Raw genomic sequence first — 17,716 nt, forward strand, 5'->3', positions numbered from 1 at the left:
TTGCTTTCCTGCTGCAGTAATAACCAATTTGTCTTTTAAAGTAAATTCCTTGGGAAGGCAGGACAGACTTGTAATAAGATCTTTGCATATTAACAGATCTCAAAACAACTTTGACACCATGGAAATACAGCAAGCTTGATTTCCTACCTTCTCAGGAATAAAATAGCAGCTTCAATGTAGTCACTCTTGATTTTCACCACTGTGAGAGAGATCAGGCTCATCATATCAGTGTTTTGATGTCAGCCAAACTTTAGGTTAGTTTTGAGCACTTATAGCGTTGATGTGATGTGGGTACATGGAAATTCAAAGCCAGATGCAGTTTATTGTTTTCTTAGATAAGGGTATTGACCCCCATCTCTTCAGTTGGACCTTTACCCCTCTTTTTGCACGTACTTTGCAGAGATGTGGCTCACCTGCATGATGCATTTATACAGCCACCACTCATGCGCAGAGCTTCTTCTGCACTAAATGTTGCTGAGAAGGGGAAGAGCTCAAGCTGTTCTTGTTCCCACAGCTACCTTCAAAGCCCAGCAGCCAGTCTCTGCGCGTTGGGAACTGGTCAGAAAGGAAGAGCCACCGCTTACCACGGCTACCCAAGCGGCACAGCCATGATGATATGCTGCTGCTGGCTCAGCTTGGCATTCCCTCCTCCCCCACCAGCCTTAATGAGGACAGTCTGAGTACTGCAAGTGAGCTGCTGTCTACACGCCGGGCCAGGAGGATCCCAAAGGTACTGGCAGGGTGATCTTTTCCCAACAAATGGTGCTCTGGTTGCAAGGCTTCAAATACAAGCCTTATGCTTGGGGATAGGTCACCTGCCTGCAAAAACCTGCAATTTTCTATCCAACATGTAGCCCTTACTGAAAGCTCTTTTTCTTGGTAGACAAAATATATTCCTTTTTACACAGACCCCAACTGTGAAAGTCCCTTCCCTAGGAGTGAGTAACTCTGCACTTTGTTTGCACGCACAAATATTGGACTGCCATCCTTGCAAAGAGTTTCTGCATTTATTTACAACTTGCCCCATCCTCATAACCCTGTTGTCTTGATTTGAAGTGAGAAATAATTTTCTACTTGTCAAGGAGTTCAAACTTTCCAACTCAAAATGAGATGTGTAAGAGAAAAAGCAGAAACTAACTAGCAAAAAAGCCCATCCCAATAAACCAAACAACAAATCAACCAGAAAGACCAGCCAGACCTTCTCTAGTACAATAGCAATAGAGAGAACAGGCAATGTGTTCACTGTTGGTCTGTGCAGAGTCAGCTTTTATTGTATATTCAACTCTTTTCTACTCTTTTTAGAGAGTGTATTTTAAAGGATGCAGCTGTAAATATTGTGAGTGGATGGAGATTCTTATGTTCCTGTTGATTAAACAAAATTTTGACTCAGCCAGAAGCAATCAAAAGGAAGGAAGTTAATTTAATGTCCTTACTATTTACTATAATTTTATTTTCATGAGATACACTATTCTACTACACATATGAGCATACATCTGTGGAGGAAGTTACAGAGTAACTTACAGAGTAGCATACTTCTTGGTTTTCAGTAAAACTTGGGAAGTTTGGATGTTACTTCTGTACCCAACTTTAAAATTTGTTGCATTCAGGGAACAGATATTCTCCCCATATGAAATTATATTTTAAGTATATGAATGTTCAGAATTTTATCAGAAATCCCGCAATTATTTCTACTTTTGACAACTCTAGCTCCTAGAGTCTCGTATTACTGGATAATCTCACATTTTTATTGAATAAATATTAGTTATTAGATAAAAAACTCTTATCTGAGAAATAACTGTTCTGCATCACTACCCTGTGCCTCCACAGATGCAAAATGTAAAGGGAAGATGACAGGGATGCTTTATGAAACCATATCCAAATGCTTAAAAAAACCCTGGACTTCACTCACTGCTGTGCAGGTTTCACTATTGGTGAAACAAACCAAGCAAACAAAGCACTGGGCAGCCCTGTGAAGGGAGCACAATATTTCAGCAAGACCATAGGATGGCTTCTGTTCTCTCCTAGGACTGATTTTGCTTTAGTTATGGTTAGCTCCTCTGATTTGCTGTCCCAGCTCCATTGGGATTCTCCCACTGCTATCTGTGCATCATGTACCCAGCCACTCTTGGAACTCTTGGAAATGGAGGGGAGGGAACTTGTTTAGTTCTTCCTGTGCTTGGTAGAAGTATAAAAAGAATTTATACAGTAAATGTAAAATTTACCATGAAAATTAGGTATGTATTTCAATTAACACTCCTGATAAAACATAGCCAGCATGATTCAGCTGTTGGAAGAACTGAGTGAAAATTTGTTCCAAATCTGTGCTCTGTTACTGACTTTCTCCTCTGTCTACATCAGATTAGTTTCTCACTCTGTTTCCCTCTTAAAGCTGAGGTAAAACAGCCTTTGCAAATTGAACTATACTTGTATGAGTAAAGCTCCTATGGAATGAAATAAACTGTTACTGACTCATTAGGTCATTATGAAGATTAATTGCTTCGTATTCATGACTCTTCAGAAATTATAGTATATTGTTTAATTACTAATTTTTGGTAATCCCAATCTCTTGTTAAAGTCATTAAGCATGAATATTTTCCATTATCTCAGATTATTTTGGATAGAAGATTGTTATCCATGTTAGCCCTGTGAAAGGAAGTCATAAAGATGATTACCAGGAATTAAAATTCTGGCTGCTGCTGGCTTTAGCCAGCACCACGGCCAATTTCAAAATAATGTTGTAGATAAGATTGGAGAAAGTAAATGCAGCACCCCTGAAGGTCAGTAAGGACAGCACAAGTTGGAAGGGGGTGGGAGGAATCCGTATGGGCCAAATCCTCAGCTGATATAATAGGGCTTCAAAGCAGCACAGTACTCTGTTAAGTGTAAAGGCTTTAAAAACCTAAGGCCAGCTCTTTCTCCAAGAGAGAGAAATGCAGAGGATAATAGATGTCTTTGAACACTCAGTCTCATGGTGATTTTACTGCAAATGTCTAACTCATTTTTGAAAATAGGATCTTGATTCTGGAGTTCTCTGTTTCTGAAAATATAACTATAGGCAAGGTAGTGAGATGCAAAAAGTGATTCAGGCATACAGGATGCAAAAACAGAGAAAAGCCCTTTGAGCTGATAAAGATTTTAGGGCACCTAGTTAGTCTGTCATCCACTGTCAAACTGTTTGTTTGGATCGGTTAATTAATTAAGTTTCCTAGCAGAAAAGTGATTTGCCTTACTGGTTGTTCTCTTTCTTATTTTCCAGCTTGTCCAGAGAATCAATTCCATCTACAGTGCAAAAAGAGGAAAAAAACGATTGAAGAAACTTTCTATGTCCAACATTGAGACTGCATCCCTGAGAGGTGCGACACACACACCATAGTTTACTGAATCCTTTTGACTGTTGCAGAAGTAACAGATTTCCTTCTGTTCACATCTGCTCCAGGTTCAACTTTGTTTAGAGCTTTCTGCTGTAAAAGACGATAATTTTTTCTTGTGAGAAGAAAAAAAATGGGAATGAGCTAAAAATAAACCAGATTTTCACTGTTGTCTATTTTATTAATCTCCTGACCATCTAGACTCACCCAGCCTGTTCTTTAGCTCAGATTTTTAGTGGTTTATGTCTGGAAGTTTTTTCCAAAATTTGCTATTTTAACTCTATAATTCTTAATTCTATATTTTTTCCTGGCATGAACGTGTGAATATAAGCTCTGCCTGCAATTCAGATTCTTACTGGAAAAGCGCGGTTCCAGAAGGAAATTCAGGCTGTGTTTGTAGTATGATGAAATTTTAATGTGACAGAAACACATCTTATTATAAAGTTACTTTTGCATGGTACTTTCACTCAGTCTGATCAATTCTGCCAATTGAAAATAATACTCAGACAAGGTTCAAAAGGTTTCCCTTGACTTCTCAAGTACATAACTGTATTAAAAAAAAAATTGCAAGTTAGAAAAAGAATCGGAATGGTTTACAGAAATTGGGGTTCAGTGCAAAGATTTGCTACAGTGGAGAATTAATTCTATGTTTTCATGAAGCTTTTATTCTCAAGCAGAATTGTAATTTATTCCAATGGAAAAATAATCACTCAAACTGTTTATTTCAAGATCTTTGAAAATTCCAGAGAGAGCGTCTGGATCACAAGGTTCAGTGTGTGATGTGTTTTTCCCCAGTTTCTCCACAGTAAATTGAGTTCATGTTTGCTTTGGTTTTGCATTAACTGATGCTTTATCTCCTTTCCAGACGAGAACAGTGAGAGTGAGAGTGACTCAGATGACAGGTTTAAAGGTAAGAGGTCAGACTTCAGTACCTTCTAATCAGACACTGTCACAGACTGTCAACACATAATCTCCTACTACTGAGCACTGTTCCTGTCCATAATGTGTATATTTTCCTTCGTGAATTATGTTAACTTTATTATTGCAGAGCTAACAAAATTTACAACACAGGAGTATGAATGTAGAAAGCATAGACAGAAAGAACTGTGAGGATCTAACAAGGATGTGGCCACTGTGTCCTATAATAAGAACAGGACCTTCAATAGGTTTGCTGTGTTGGTCACTGCATGGATGCTTCTGTTTTCCAGAATAGCTACCGGGTGCAAACTTAGAGGAATGAGATTGGATATATAAGCTCTCTTCTTATTCATACACTGCTTTAAGTGCTAACTGCTAACTGCAGTTGGAGTCAAGGTATTGGGTATGATCCAGCTTAGCAGTTCTTATATTCTTTCATAGGTATACAGTCTGCAAATTATAGAAATTCATAGAATTTATAGATGTTATAGAACTTACAGGACATCTAGGATATATATTATAGAATTTAGAGAGTTTATAGAAGTTTATTCCAGAGTTCTAAAGGAGCAGGCTGAAGTGGTTGCCAAACTACTCTCCATCATATTTGAAAAATTGTGGCTGTCAGGCCAAGTCGGACAAGTCCCCAGCTACTGGAAAAAGAGAAACTTCACTCCTGTATTCAGGAAAGGGAGAAAAGAAGACCCAGGGAACTACAGGCCGGTGTGCCTCGTGTCTGTGCCTAGGTGATCATGTGGTGCAGATTCTCCTGAATGAGATGTTAAGGCACATGCAAGATAAGGAGGTGATTTGAGACAGCTAACATGACTTCAGTAAGGGCAGATCATGCCCAACCAATCTGGTGGACTTCTGTGATGGAGTGACTGCACTGATGGGCAAAGGAAGGACTTGATGTTGTCAACTTGAATTTGTGCAAGGCCTTTGACATGGTCTTGTACCACATCCTTATCTCTAAAAATCGGAGAGAGGTGGATTCAAGGCTGATCTATTAGCTGAATAAGGAATTGACTGGATGGTCATAGCCAGAGAGCTCAATGTTCAAGTGGAGACTGGACAAAGGTGATGTCCCCCGAAGGACTGTCTTGGGACCAGTGCTCTTCAACATCTTTATCTATGAAATAGACAGTGGGATTGAATGTAACCTCAGCAAGTTTGCTGATGACACCAAGATGAGTGGTGCAGCTGACAAAATAGGAGGGGATGCCAAATGGAAGGATCTGGATATGCTTGGAAAGTGGAAATCTAATGAGTTTTAAGAAGGCCAAGTGCAAGCTGCTACACTTGGGTCAAGGCAATCCCAGAGATGATTACAGACTGAGAGAAGAACTCCTTGAGATCAGCCCTGAGGAGAAGGACTTGCAGGTCCTGATGGAAGAAATGCTGGTCATGATCCAACACTGTGCTCCTGCAGCCCAAAAGGCCAACAGCATCTGGGTCTGCATCAACAGGGGGGTGGCAGCAGGGAGAGGAACGTGATTGTTGCCCTTTACTCTGACCTTGTGAGGCCCTAACTGGAGTACCATTCAAGCCTGGGGCCCTCAGTATAGGAAGGATGTTCAGCCTGGAGAAGAGAAAGCTCCATGAAGACTTCCTTGCAGCCTTCCAGTACTTGAAGGGGGCTTACAAGCAGGAAGGGGACTGACTTTTTACATGGTCTGATGGTGATAGGACAAGGGGGAATGGCTTAAACTAAAAGAGGGGAGATTTAGGATAGATATTAGGAAGAAATATTTTTACTTAGATGGTGATGAGGTGCTGGAACGTGTTGCCCAGAGAGAGAGTGGATGCCCCATCTCTGGGGTCATTCAAAGTCAGATTGGATGGGATCCTGTCAGTTGGCAACCCTGACTATGGCAGGGAAGTTGGAACTAGATGAATCCTTAAGGTTCCCCCCAGTGGAAGCCATTCTATGATTCTGTGAAATTCCTCTATCAGTGTGCAGCATCTGAACAAACTCCACTGAGATCAAACCAGTGAGTTAGTGTCTCATATTCAAGAGACCTGATAAATGGAGAGAATTACAAAAAAAAATCAGATTTTATTACTAAAAATCTATCGTGTTATTAGTAAGAGAGCTGAAAAAAAAAAACCCCACAGGAATGCAGAGCTATTGTAATAAGATGAGGACAAAGCCTTCTTATCTATCTACTGCAGGTTTTTTTCTTGGGATTTGGCTTCCCTACTTGTGCAGTCAGATAATGATCCAAACTCTCTATCAAAATAATTTATAATTCTTGTGTTGTTGGACCAGTTGTATGCCAGCTGGTCATCAGAGCGGATTCTTTTATTTTTGCTGGTTAATTACTGCTGCTATGACATCTTATTTCCCTACTGCAAGGAGAAACATGCCTTTTGTGAACTGTGTCTACAAATATAACCTTATGGGATGGACGTGTGCTGCTAATAGTTTGACTGCCATTGCAGAGAGATCCTGCTGTGAAGAGGTGGGAAGAACATGCAAGCAGCTGTTTTTACTTAGTTTTTTTCACTTAATGCTGATCAGAACTGAGAGATTTGGAGACGCATCACTGCATCAGGGCTGTTCCCACAGAGTTGTGCTGCACAGTGACCAGTCGCAGAACCATTTTTCGCCACATGCAAGTCAGGCCTGAGGTGAAGTGTCATCCTGGAGGTTCTAGTGCATTTGCATGCTGATGGAAGAGATTATAATATAGTCTTAGACGTGAAGAAAAAGCAGACCTTTGGCAGTGTAACAGTTATGAACTGCAAATGATTTCAGTGACTTAGTGTTGCATCACTTCACTACTTGGAGAGAGGTTTGATTTATGGGTGGAATTAGTGAGGCAGTACGAGGGCCTGATTTTGTAAGGAAAACATGCTTAGAATAACATGCTGGCAAACTGGAAGTCCTTTGTGAATGGCTGTGGCTCACACGTACACACTATACTCCCAGGTAATGATCTGTATCTTTTTTTTTTCTTTTTAATGCTAGCTCATACCCAGCGCCTCGTGCATATCCAGTCAATGCTGAAGAGAGCTCCGAGTTATCGAACCCTGGAACTGGAGCTCATTGAATGGCAGGAACGGGAGTTATTTGAATATTTTGTGGTAGTATCACTGAAAAAGAAGCCCTCTAAAAATACTTACCTCCCAGAAGTGACATATCAGTTTCCCAAGGTAAAAGAAAAATTCTTACATAGAACTTACTCTAAATGCTTTCTAAGATCCTTATTTTGCTAAAATCAATGATGCGAATAAGTGGGAAAATTAATCGAAATCTATTTCTTAATTGGAGTCAATCATTCAATTTTCAGAATTTGTATAAAGAAAAGAGCATTGAGAAGGTGGCAGAAAGCTTTCCCTATTTACAAAATTGTCATTTCCTGCGCTGCAGAGTTTCACCTGATTTTAGGTGCTTTAAATATTGTGTTTAAATTCAGTTTCTAAATATTTCCCTTTCAACTCCATTTAGCTCTGTCAGGGTTTGTTCCAAAACTCACTGAAGTCAATGGAAAGACTTTTGCTGAACGAGGGCTACTCTGGCAACAGAAAGAAATTTCAGATAGGAGTGCATTTTAATTGGATGCTGTGCAACAGGGAGTTTGGGTTAACTTAGGCAAACCAACAGTGATTATTTGTGTTGTACTAGCTTCTAAAAGCCTCTCTTGGGGTCATGCCTCACTCTGCCAAGCACCAGTAAGGAACCAGCTGATGGGCCCTTGCTCTTCAGAGCTCAACAGCAAGCCCCCGCCTCCCCTCAACTCCTGAGAGGTGCTGTGAAGCTGGCCCTAACAGTAACTGATTTAATTTCAATTCTTCCCCCCCACAGCTAGAAAGGCCAACCAAGCAAATGCGTGAAGCGGAGGAGCGTCTCAAGGCCATCCCTCAGTTCTGCTTTCCTGATGCTAAAGACTGGCTCCCTGTCTCTGAATACAACAGGTATATCCTCTGATGCTCCTCTGCCTCACAGTGCTGATGCAGTGCATCTGGAGCAACTGCAGGCTTGCCGATGCCCAATTATGGAAGTAGCAGTTTAAGTCTTGGCCACTTTAGGCTCAAGCAGCTGTATTTAATTTTTTTAGGTTCTCTATTATTTTTCTTCCCCATTCTGCCCAGCTCACCATCCTGTGTGGCTGAAGGGAAAAGATCCGAAGGTTCCTCTCAGTGCTGAATCCAAAAATGCAAATGGGAGTATTTAAAATGAACCTTAAAAAGAACCCTGCCCACTACCTGTTCTCTCATGTACCCCAGAATGCTTACCTGATGTTGCATGGCACCTCTACTGTCTTCTTATGCTTATATATGAATGAATATATATGAGGAGAGGGTAAAGGAAGGGAGAGCCAGCCTTCCATTTTCTTCTTCATTTAAAAGAAACCTCAAAAATCTTTTTTTATTTTTCCCTGAATCAGTGAATCTGAACTTGCTGGTCTGATGATATAGTAGTAACAGAAGGGGAAGAGAGAAGAAATATCCCAAAATATGAAATGTCTTTTAAAGATGCGTGGCATGAGGTGTATGTAAATGAAATGTTCAGTGTGTGTCTTAAGGGACTTTCAACAATGGCAAGAAACTAGCATTCACCTAGGAATCACTGCAGCCAAAAATAAAATACACACGGAATGTTTTACTGGCTTAGGTATGATGTGTGTCACATAACCAGGTTATATTCAGTGTTGCTTGGCTGTATTACTCAATATTTTTAATCACCTGAGCAATGAAGTGTAGAACACACTGAAGTGTAGAACTCTGTGGACAACATTGCTGGAAGCAGCATGCAGATCTGCTTGCACAGCATTCCACCTCTTCTGCTGCTGCTCTGCTAGACAGATTTTCCAGGAGCCCATGTTTGTGAAATAAGATATCCCTATCATATTCTGCTACAATTGCATAAAGCCTGGCATCAAGAAGTGTTTTACATAATGCCATTTCAAACTTGCAAAGTAGCCAGGAGCGGTTATCAGCCAGTATGCAAATTCACAAACACATGGTGAATCTATTATTTTTAGATTAGCAAATGATTTCTCTACTCTAAGAGAATACCTAGGGTTCTCCCTTTAAAAACAAGGCACAGTCTAAAAGAGGATGTAACTAAAACATAAGGGATACATAGCATTTGAACACTGCTCTCAAAATCTGATTCTTACATTCCTTCTGCAGTATGAAGACACTGTTATGCCACTTAAATTCAGCACCTATCTCTTCTTATAAGAAAATAGCTAGGTTGTCCAGGACTGTGCAGACATCTTTACTCTTGATGGAATTTTGCCTCAGAGTATGTCCAGATGATTGACAGGGAGACAAGACCTTTCAGTGGGAACAGTCTATCATAGGATAAAGCGCTATTCTTTTTGACATGACCTACTTTCTACTTAGGCTGCAGTTCTGGTAGTAAGATCAGGACAATTTTCTTCCTTCTAGTGAGACTTTCTCTTTCATGCTGACTGGGGAAGATGGGAGCCGGAGGTTTGGCTATTGCAGGAGGCTGTTGGTAAGTACATCACCTTTATTTCAAACCGTGGAATTCTGTTAAACAATATCTCTAAACTGTAGTCTGAACTTTGAGGGTGTCTCCTGCTATTTTACTAGAAAACTGGGTTGCTCGCTCTGAGATTTGGAAGTGAAAGGACTATTAAAATAAGGCTTTGAAATGTCTGTCTGAATCAAATCCCATTCGTAGGAATGGGATCCCATTTCATAGGAATGTGGAAAATTTCTTCTGTGAGCATTTACCTTTCAAGTTCTTTATATCATGTGCTTTTGAACAGCAGCAGAAATACCACAACACTGCAAGCAAAGGCAAACGTGGTATTTCTAAACATTTCTGAATAAAGTTTATTTCTTGTGCGACTGCTTACATCTCTAAAGCTCTCTGCCAGTGTTGCCTAAATAACTGCAGCATATCTGTGGTGCAGGCAAATATGCCACCCTGCTCAGCAGGGTGACAGTGGAGGGCAGCCCACAGTCAGCATTTTCTCAGGGCCACACAATAAGGTGATGCCTGTGACAGGAAGTCTAGGCTCTGAGGCTCCTTTTCTGTCCTTGTGACCAAGGCTGATTAGCTGTTGGTAAGGGTACCCAGTCTGACCTGCTGCACGATTCTGAGTACTGACCTGCTGCACGATTCTGTCTCATCGTGGAACTCATCACTAGGGAAATAAACTGGTCACCAGATAAATTCAGAGCACAGAGCTTGCTTATGTGTTGTGAGAGAAAGAAAACTGCACAAAAGACTTGCAAATTTCATTAAGCCAGGTGAAGCACAGTGTGAACAGGCTTCTGCTGCACATCTATGCATAACTGCTGGGATGGCAGCAATGCATACAGCCGTTGGCCATCCCTGCACTTGGATAGGGTTGCAATGGTGAGACAACTCGTGTACTATCCACATGTCAGTGGATTACACTTCGTTAGAGAGCTTATATGGATAGTAAATACCATAGGAACGTTTTACATACTTGTGCAAAATGAATTGATAACTCTCCCCTTTCCCCTTTCTTCCCTCGCTGTCATTACTTCCCATCTTTCCAAGCTGGGAGCACCTCCCTTCCATAGTTTTCGGAGGCTTCCAGTAGACAGAGCAACTTGCTGTGTTAGAACAGCATGCTCCATTCTGTGTGCTGCTGGCACCTGACCCTGTCCTTACTCAAGTCTGTGGCAATGCTCCTTGTCATGCAGATAACAGATGCTCTGTCTGGGAGGAATTGCTGTATACGGGTGCTCTATTTGTAAGAGATTTCACTTAAAGTAACAAAGCAGAAAGCTTGTTTATCAATTCTGTGGGTGGTATTTGCTATAGGTAGCATCGTGGAGGCTTGCTTACTGTGTGTGTCTAAGTGTGGAAGAGTGGGCCAAAACAACAGGGTTAGGAGATGATTCAGAGATAATGAAGTAGAGCAGCTAGAAAGTATCCTTGCTGATGTAAATAAGCAGAACAAGATATAGCGCAGCAGTACAATTTTTAGTGTGTCTGTTGTTATTTAAAAGGATAATAAGGTATATTCAGAAAATGTTGACTAGAATCAAATTTTGAAATGTATTCCCTCTACCATAGAAGGGCAGTTTAAGGCTTTCATAGTTCTGAAAATATCAGCGAGTTTGGAATCATGCACAGAACTTACATTTGTGACATGCAAAGCAGTTGATCCTGGATCAAAATGAGACTGAAATAAAAGCCACAATGAAAAGATGTATCAGACTCCGAACAGGTTAAACTGTTTATATGCCAGAGGCTTGGGCTCTAAAACAGATCTTTGTGTTTAAGTGTGTAACTTCCTGAGCAATTTCTGACAAGGTCCAGAGTATCTGCTCTGAGGAGTCCCATTCCCAACATGTCAAACACAACCACCCTAATTTGGGAACTACAAAAAGTTTTCAGCAAACACAGTGTATAAGAAAGATGGGGTCGCATTGCTCAGTATAGAACTGTAACAAAATCCCGACTTCAATGTAAGCCAACAGCTGCAGGGAGAATTCCTTAGAAAATATTCCCCAGCCTGAGGGGTGCTCATAATATTCAGCTGGAGTTTCTCACATCTTCTGGAGAACTTGGCAGCTGTTGGCAGTAGGCTCCGTGGAACCATAGAACGATTTGGGTTGGAAGGGACCTTTAAGATCATCTAGCTCCAACCCCATGCTATAGGCAGGGACGCCTCCCACTAGACCAGGCTGCTCAAAGTCCCATCCAGCCTGGCCTTGAATGCTTCTAGGGAGGATGGTAAGAAGCTTCCATGGTCAAATGGACCAACCCATCCAACCTTGTGAGGTAGCGCCCATCTTACTGCTTGTGCCTTTTTGCAGAGTTAGGTGTTCTGGTGCCTCTGCTTAGAAAATAATTACTTTTTAGCTACTGAACTTTCTGCTATCCTAGTTCTTCTTTGGTATGTTGACATATGAACAAACTGTCCCACTTTTCTGCCTTTGGATTTCACATTTTTCCAGACCCTTTTTCTGCCTGTGTGTGTATCCAAAGTCCTGCCAAAAGTACCTCAAGGGATACAGTGACAATTATGTTCTGTTTGTATAGTAAATCCCGTACAGTATCCCTTTAAAATGTATTTATATTATTTTGTTTCATTTTTGAAACAGGATTAGAATGGAATGTAACCTATTGTACTACTGCAAACAATCTGCACTTTCATAGATAGCATGAAGTTTTTCCAGTTACATTTTGCTACCTCCAAGGCAGTATTGTAGCTGCTTTCCTGGTGACTTGATACCAGAAGTATGCAACTTCATATAAAGGCAGATAGGTCGATATACTTGAGATATTACATATCGCTAATATTCCACTTTACTGCAAATAAGACATTCTTCCATATTAAACCAGGTTAATTTTACTTTCATTTCCATGCTTCTTTCCACCTATTTGCCAGGCTCGTTTCAGTGGCTGTGTCTGGGCTGTGGCTCTGTGATAATTTCCTGTCAGCAGCAAAGGTGATTTGAGCAGTTCCTGCTGAAGGCTCAGTTTCACCTCACAGCTCACTCCCTTCCTTGGTGGGCATTGCAATACCTCAGTTGCTATGGGGCTGGGGAGAAAGGGAGAGCAAGAGCACCCTGTGGAGAAGGAACAAAAGGGAGGATGCTGTAATGGGAACTGGAATGCGTCTTGGGCTTTACTGCAATGGGAGTTGCTGAGAAGTGCTAGTTCCCGTCAGACAATACCGGAATCTAAGTTACTGCATCCTTAAAACAACGTCCTGCTATCAGCTGCCATAGAAGGCAGCTGGTTCATGGGAACAGTAGGAAGCACACCTATCTAGCACATTGGGCAGTTGTCTGAGAAGACTTCTTTCTCAGAATAGAAAGTTTGATATCAGGATTTTCTGGCTGTTAACTTTGTACTTGCAGAAATATACATGTCTTTCACCCTATCTTACCTCTCTCTTCCCTCTCACATAAAAATGCTGCCCGGGGCACTTTTCTAGGCTAAGACAAGTGAGTCCCTGGAGTCAGGGGAGAAGCAGATGCCTGAGCAGAAAGTGTGTACATTAAAACATGAAAAGCAGTCTTTAGGTGAAACATCCTGCATTTGCTGGAGCAGGAGAGAGGCATTTGTTACACTGTGGAAGCAACTCTTGGGATGCAGATTAACATCTATGGAGCTGAGAAGAGCTCACTGGAAAAGCATTTCTTCCTGTTGCCATGTTCCCTCCATCCTGCCTTCCCTCGAGCATGTTTGACAGTGTACACTGAGTGCTCTGGCGTAAGAGTTTGTGTTTCACATATAACGATAAGACTTTAACATGAGTTTCTGGATTTAAAACACCGACAGCTTTTTCATGGTCTGTGTTTGGATTGGCCCTAGCTGGAAACCAAAGCTGCTGCAGAAGCTGGCTTGTGACTCTGATGGAATAACTTCAGGCTCCCAACACTTGAATTTGTTTTTGAGGAACATCTCTGGTTGTGAATTTCTGGCTCCTATTAGCTGGACATCACCAGCCTGCCTCATGGGATTTCCCTTCTTCATCTTCATGTTTCCCTGTTTAAGGTTTTTGGATTGAGTCTGCATCTCACATTCTTCAAGACAGTCCTAGAGCCAAGCAGAATGTGTCTTTTTTCACAGTCCTGCAGAAAGTAATAGAGATTGTGCACTGTGTGCATTTCCTTTGCCATTTAGAGTATATATCATCTCTGTTATATGATCACTGCCTTAATTACTGTGAATTGCAATTGAAGCATTCACAATTCTGATCTCAAAGACAGCCCAGGATGCTAGAGGCTTACCCAGAGCTAACGCATGTGCTTTAAAAAGGCAAAGAAGCTGTTGTGTGTTTGTCATGTTCCTTTTTCTCCTGGCCTGGCCTGGGACAGCCCTTACTTTTTCCTCAGCTTTTACTAGTAATGCTCTCTGGAGAATTATTCAGGTCTCATTAAAGATATCTTGGCTCACCCTGGGAGGAAGGGGTATGGCCCCTCTGGAGTCTTCAGGTTGATGTTAGTCTGCTTTTTTCCTTCTCTTCTACTGCTTTGAGATGGAACGTAGGACCGTGTTGCATGTTTCTCTTCCATGATGTTTGGTAGGTCTGTTTTAGCTGCATTCCCCCTCCACACAGGGTGTCTTCAGATAGATGGAAAGGCTGGGAGAAGTGCAGGAAGAGAAATATTACCATCGATCCCTACTGCTTTGGTTTCTCTGATGTCACCACACTGGTACCAGTGTTCCTCAGTTACTTCTGGAGCCAGGGAAGCAGGAGCTTTTTTGTCTCTCTTTAAAGCCCCAAACCACTGAGTTAGGTGTCTGAGTGGCTGGTGGGTGTGCACACAGCCTGATTTGAAAGCAGGAGTGTGTGGTGTGTGATTGCATCTCAGCAATGCCAGACTGGGAGATCATCTCTGAAGACATCTTCTGGATTTCAAGCACCTGGGTAGGGAGGTGAGCTTTGAAAGAGAAAAGTGGTAGGCTTATTTTCAGAAGCAAAAGTCGTCTGTTCCACCTGCTGAAGGCAGATGATGAAGCAGGTTTTGGAGACGTCACTCAGCAAACATCACATTAAACTCATTGTAACAAGACTGTCCTGAACCACTTATGGATCAGCCCTGAAGCAAATCTCAGCTCTTCCATCCCATAGCCAAGTTCTTGTCAGTTTATGTTCATGCTCTTGGGAATCTGTCTCTTGTTATCAACAAAACTCATCAGTGTTTTAGTTTGTGGTGGACTAAGGCTGAAAATATCCCGAGCTTTCTGAAAACAACTCAAAAACCGAAACATCATTCTCTCCACCCTCCCTCCTTCAGGAAGAAGGCAATATGTCAAGGCAGAGTCAGCTGGTGCTCCTTTAGGACATAGCTTCCTTGAACTGGGCGTATCGATTGCATGGAAAAGAGAATGAGGCAGGATGGGGCTCCAAGGCTGCAGCTATCTTGTTGATAACAACCTTCAAACTGGAAATGCTCTCTGGGAAGGGGGGAGGTTAAACCAGCACTGTATGCTGTGTGCAGTCCCTAAGTCTCTGCTAGATAAGAGAGATAAGTCCAAGCAGAGAAGGAAGACACTGAGTATGGGAAGGTTGAGTTATCCCATACATTTTTCTGGGAAAAAGACAAACCTATAAAACAATGAGCAGGTGGTTTAGGTCTGTCTTTGAACTGTAAACTAATGGCTGAGAGGAGAGTTATGCGAAGAGTTGCCAGTGCTAGAAATTTGAGAAATAATGCCTCTCACAATGGCTCTGCCTGAGGGTTTTATGTGCTGCCTCTTGCAGATGATTTGCATTCACTTGGGAGTCTGTGCTGTCTGCAAGGAAACATCTTTGAAATAATAGAGAAGTCTGTTCTATATGAGGAGGAAAGAGCTCCTAGACATGTAGCCTTTACAACGTTTGAAAGCAATGATATTTCATAAAGCAGAATCTTTTAGTAAGTGCTGAGCTGTTATTGTTTCTGATCTTATAGATGACCCAGGAATGTGATGTTTTTACTGGCAGTCACTGAGACAGCTCTTGGCTGGGAGCTATCCAAGTCTCCTGGCATGGCTTCGGCATTCCTGTAGATTTGACACAATGATTTTAACCAAAATCCCACATGCTTGATATAATCACTCAGTGCCTTTAGAAAGGGTTTTATACCTAATATGGACAAAAAAGGATTCTGCTTTTTCAGAGACGTGACGTGTAGTGAGCAGGTTTGGATCCAGAAATAGACACATCTGTATTCACTTAGTCCGAGTATTTTTTGTGGTCTCTGTTGTAATAGGCCAGGCACCTGCTGACTGTCCAAGCCCAGTTTGTGATATTCCAATTCGAAAAACACAGCTACCCCTCAGTTTCTCTCGATGGATGTGACACGTAAATGCTAAACACACTGAGGGCTGTTAATTACTGTACCTGCAGAGTCAAACAATGAAACAAAGATTAAAAAAATACGCCAGCCTTCTATGTGGATGCGCAGGAGATGATCAGCCACTTTGGCTCAATGCACAAGTGGGAGAGAGCAGATGGAAACAGTGATTCTGAACTCCTTTATCACAGCATTTCTGGGGATGATTCTATCACTCCTGCATAGCAATAATGTACAGCTGTGCGAGGAGGGTAAGTGGTGCCAGGTGATTCTTTTACAGACACTTTTTATTCAGTGTTTCACAAGTACAGCTGACTCCACTAGATAAAAGGAATTAGGAGGCCTATCTGTTGTTTCAGACCCTGCTTTCAGTTTTTTGCTGGTGTGGGACTGTTCTACAGCTGTTCTGTGCCATAGTGGATATAGCTCCTGCCAAAAGCAGCACCAGGACTTCCTTGCATTGTATCTTGGGAATGTGTATCACGGTACCTGAAGTCAGTAAACTGCCTTGTTGAAATGACTCCCCTTAGGAAGTGTGTGCCTGTGTAACTGATGAAAATCAGTTACAACTATACGAAACTGCAGTGCTGTATCACAGCTTGTTAAAAATACAGTGGTGATCTCCTGTGCAGGGGTGTTTCAATCTGTGCTCACTGTATGCATGCAGGACACAGGCAGACTGCCTCTCTGCTCTACGAACCTTGCCAGTGAGGATGCTTTTCTAAAATGTTTGGTATTGGCCTGATTTGAACTCTTTTAGTACATAAGCAAAATCCTGCAAGTGGTTGTACCCTTTTTTCACCTTTTTTCACATAGTGCCACCAGACCTTTCCCTCACAAGCACAGGCAGTGTTGCAGATTACAGTAGGCTGAGAGATTACAGTTCAGTCATGTAGGTTTAAACCGTTTGCTTCTCTAGGAAAAATCTTTAATAGGATGGTTTCAGAGAACCGTTTTGACAGGTTTTTTGGGGAGGAAGAGATATGCACCACTGACTCATTCTCGACACAGCTTAAGTTATTTAAGAGTTTCGTGTTTATCATGCATGAATCTAAGAAAGTTAATGATTCAGCTCATGCGGCTTGCCTTTGTTTAGGTCTGTGAGTTTGCTTTCTGGAAGTTAAGCTGTCTATGAACATCATGAGAGAATCGGGAACTACAGCCATATTTCCTTCCCTGGCACTGTAATTGTCACCTCTCAGCATATGATCCTGGGGTAGCCTCACCACAGCAGGAGCAGAGGACAGTGGTGGTATAAGGCATGAGTTACAGCCATAGTTAAATGCGCTTTTATGACTTCAAGTCAGAGCAATGTTTGAATACAGTTCCAATGCGCTGAGATTTTCAAAGTGGGTAAGAACTACTTATGCTTTTTAGCCTACTGTCCTAAGGGAGAAACATGATGCTTTTCCAAGAGTAGCTATTTTGATGGAGAAATGAATGGTGAAAGACGTTGCACGACGGCCAACTATGTGATTAGAGAGAGAAGTATATTTCTGCATGGCTCCAAATCAGTATGTAATTTCAGTCTCTTTTTTACTGTTATCAGCCTAGTGGAAAAGGGCCACGCCTACCTGAAGTCTATTGTGTCATCAGCCGCCTGGGGTGCTTTGACTTATTTTCTAAGGTAAGAGGATTTTTTTACAATGTTGTTTTTGAACTTGAGTGTTTAC

General features: G+C 41.7%; 1 protein-coding gene across 3 annotated transcripts in view; it reads left to right on the top strand.

Moving 5' to 3' along the window:
• DENND2B (DENN domain containing 2B) overlaps nt 1–17,716 on the top strand; it is a gene marked incomplete at both ends in the record, with an annotated part of 85,994 nt that overhangs the window by 42,997 nt on the left and 25,281 nt on the right. The window contains 7 exons of one of the 3 annotated variants that reach the window (XM_079537114.1): nt 515–730; nt 3,257–3,353; nt 4,234–4,278; nt 7,258–7,442; nt 8,095–8,204; nt 9,687–9,756; nt 17,593–17,670. In XM_079537114.1, the coding sequence (XP_079393240.1) occupies nt 515–730; nt 3,257–3,353; nt 4,234–4,278; nt 7,258–7,442; nt 8,095–8,204; nt 9,687–9,756; nt 17,593–17,670 (801 nt within the window). The remainder of the gene's footprint in view (nt 1–514; nt 731–3,256; nt 3,354–4,233; nt 4,279–7,257; nt 7,443–8,094; nt 8,205–9,686; nt 9,757–17,592; nt 17,671–17,716) is intronic. The other 2 variants (XM_079537116.1, XM_079537115.1) reach the window with 2 other exon arrangements.

This window comes from Tetrao urogallus (genome assembly GCF_951394365.1).
Source record: "Tetrao urogallus genome assembly, chromosome: 6".
NCBI classification, from domain to species: domain Eukaryota; kingdom Metazoa; phylum Chordata; class Aves; order Galliformes; family Phasianidae; genus Tetrao; species Tetrao urogallus.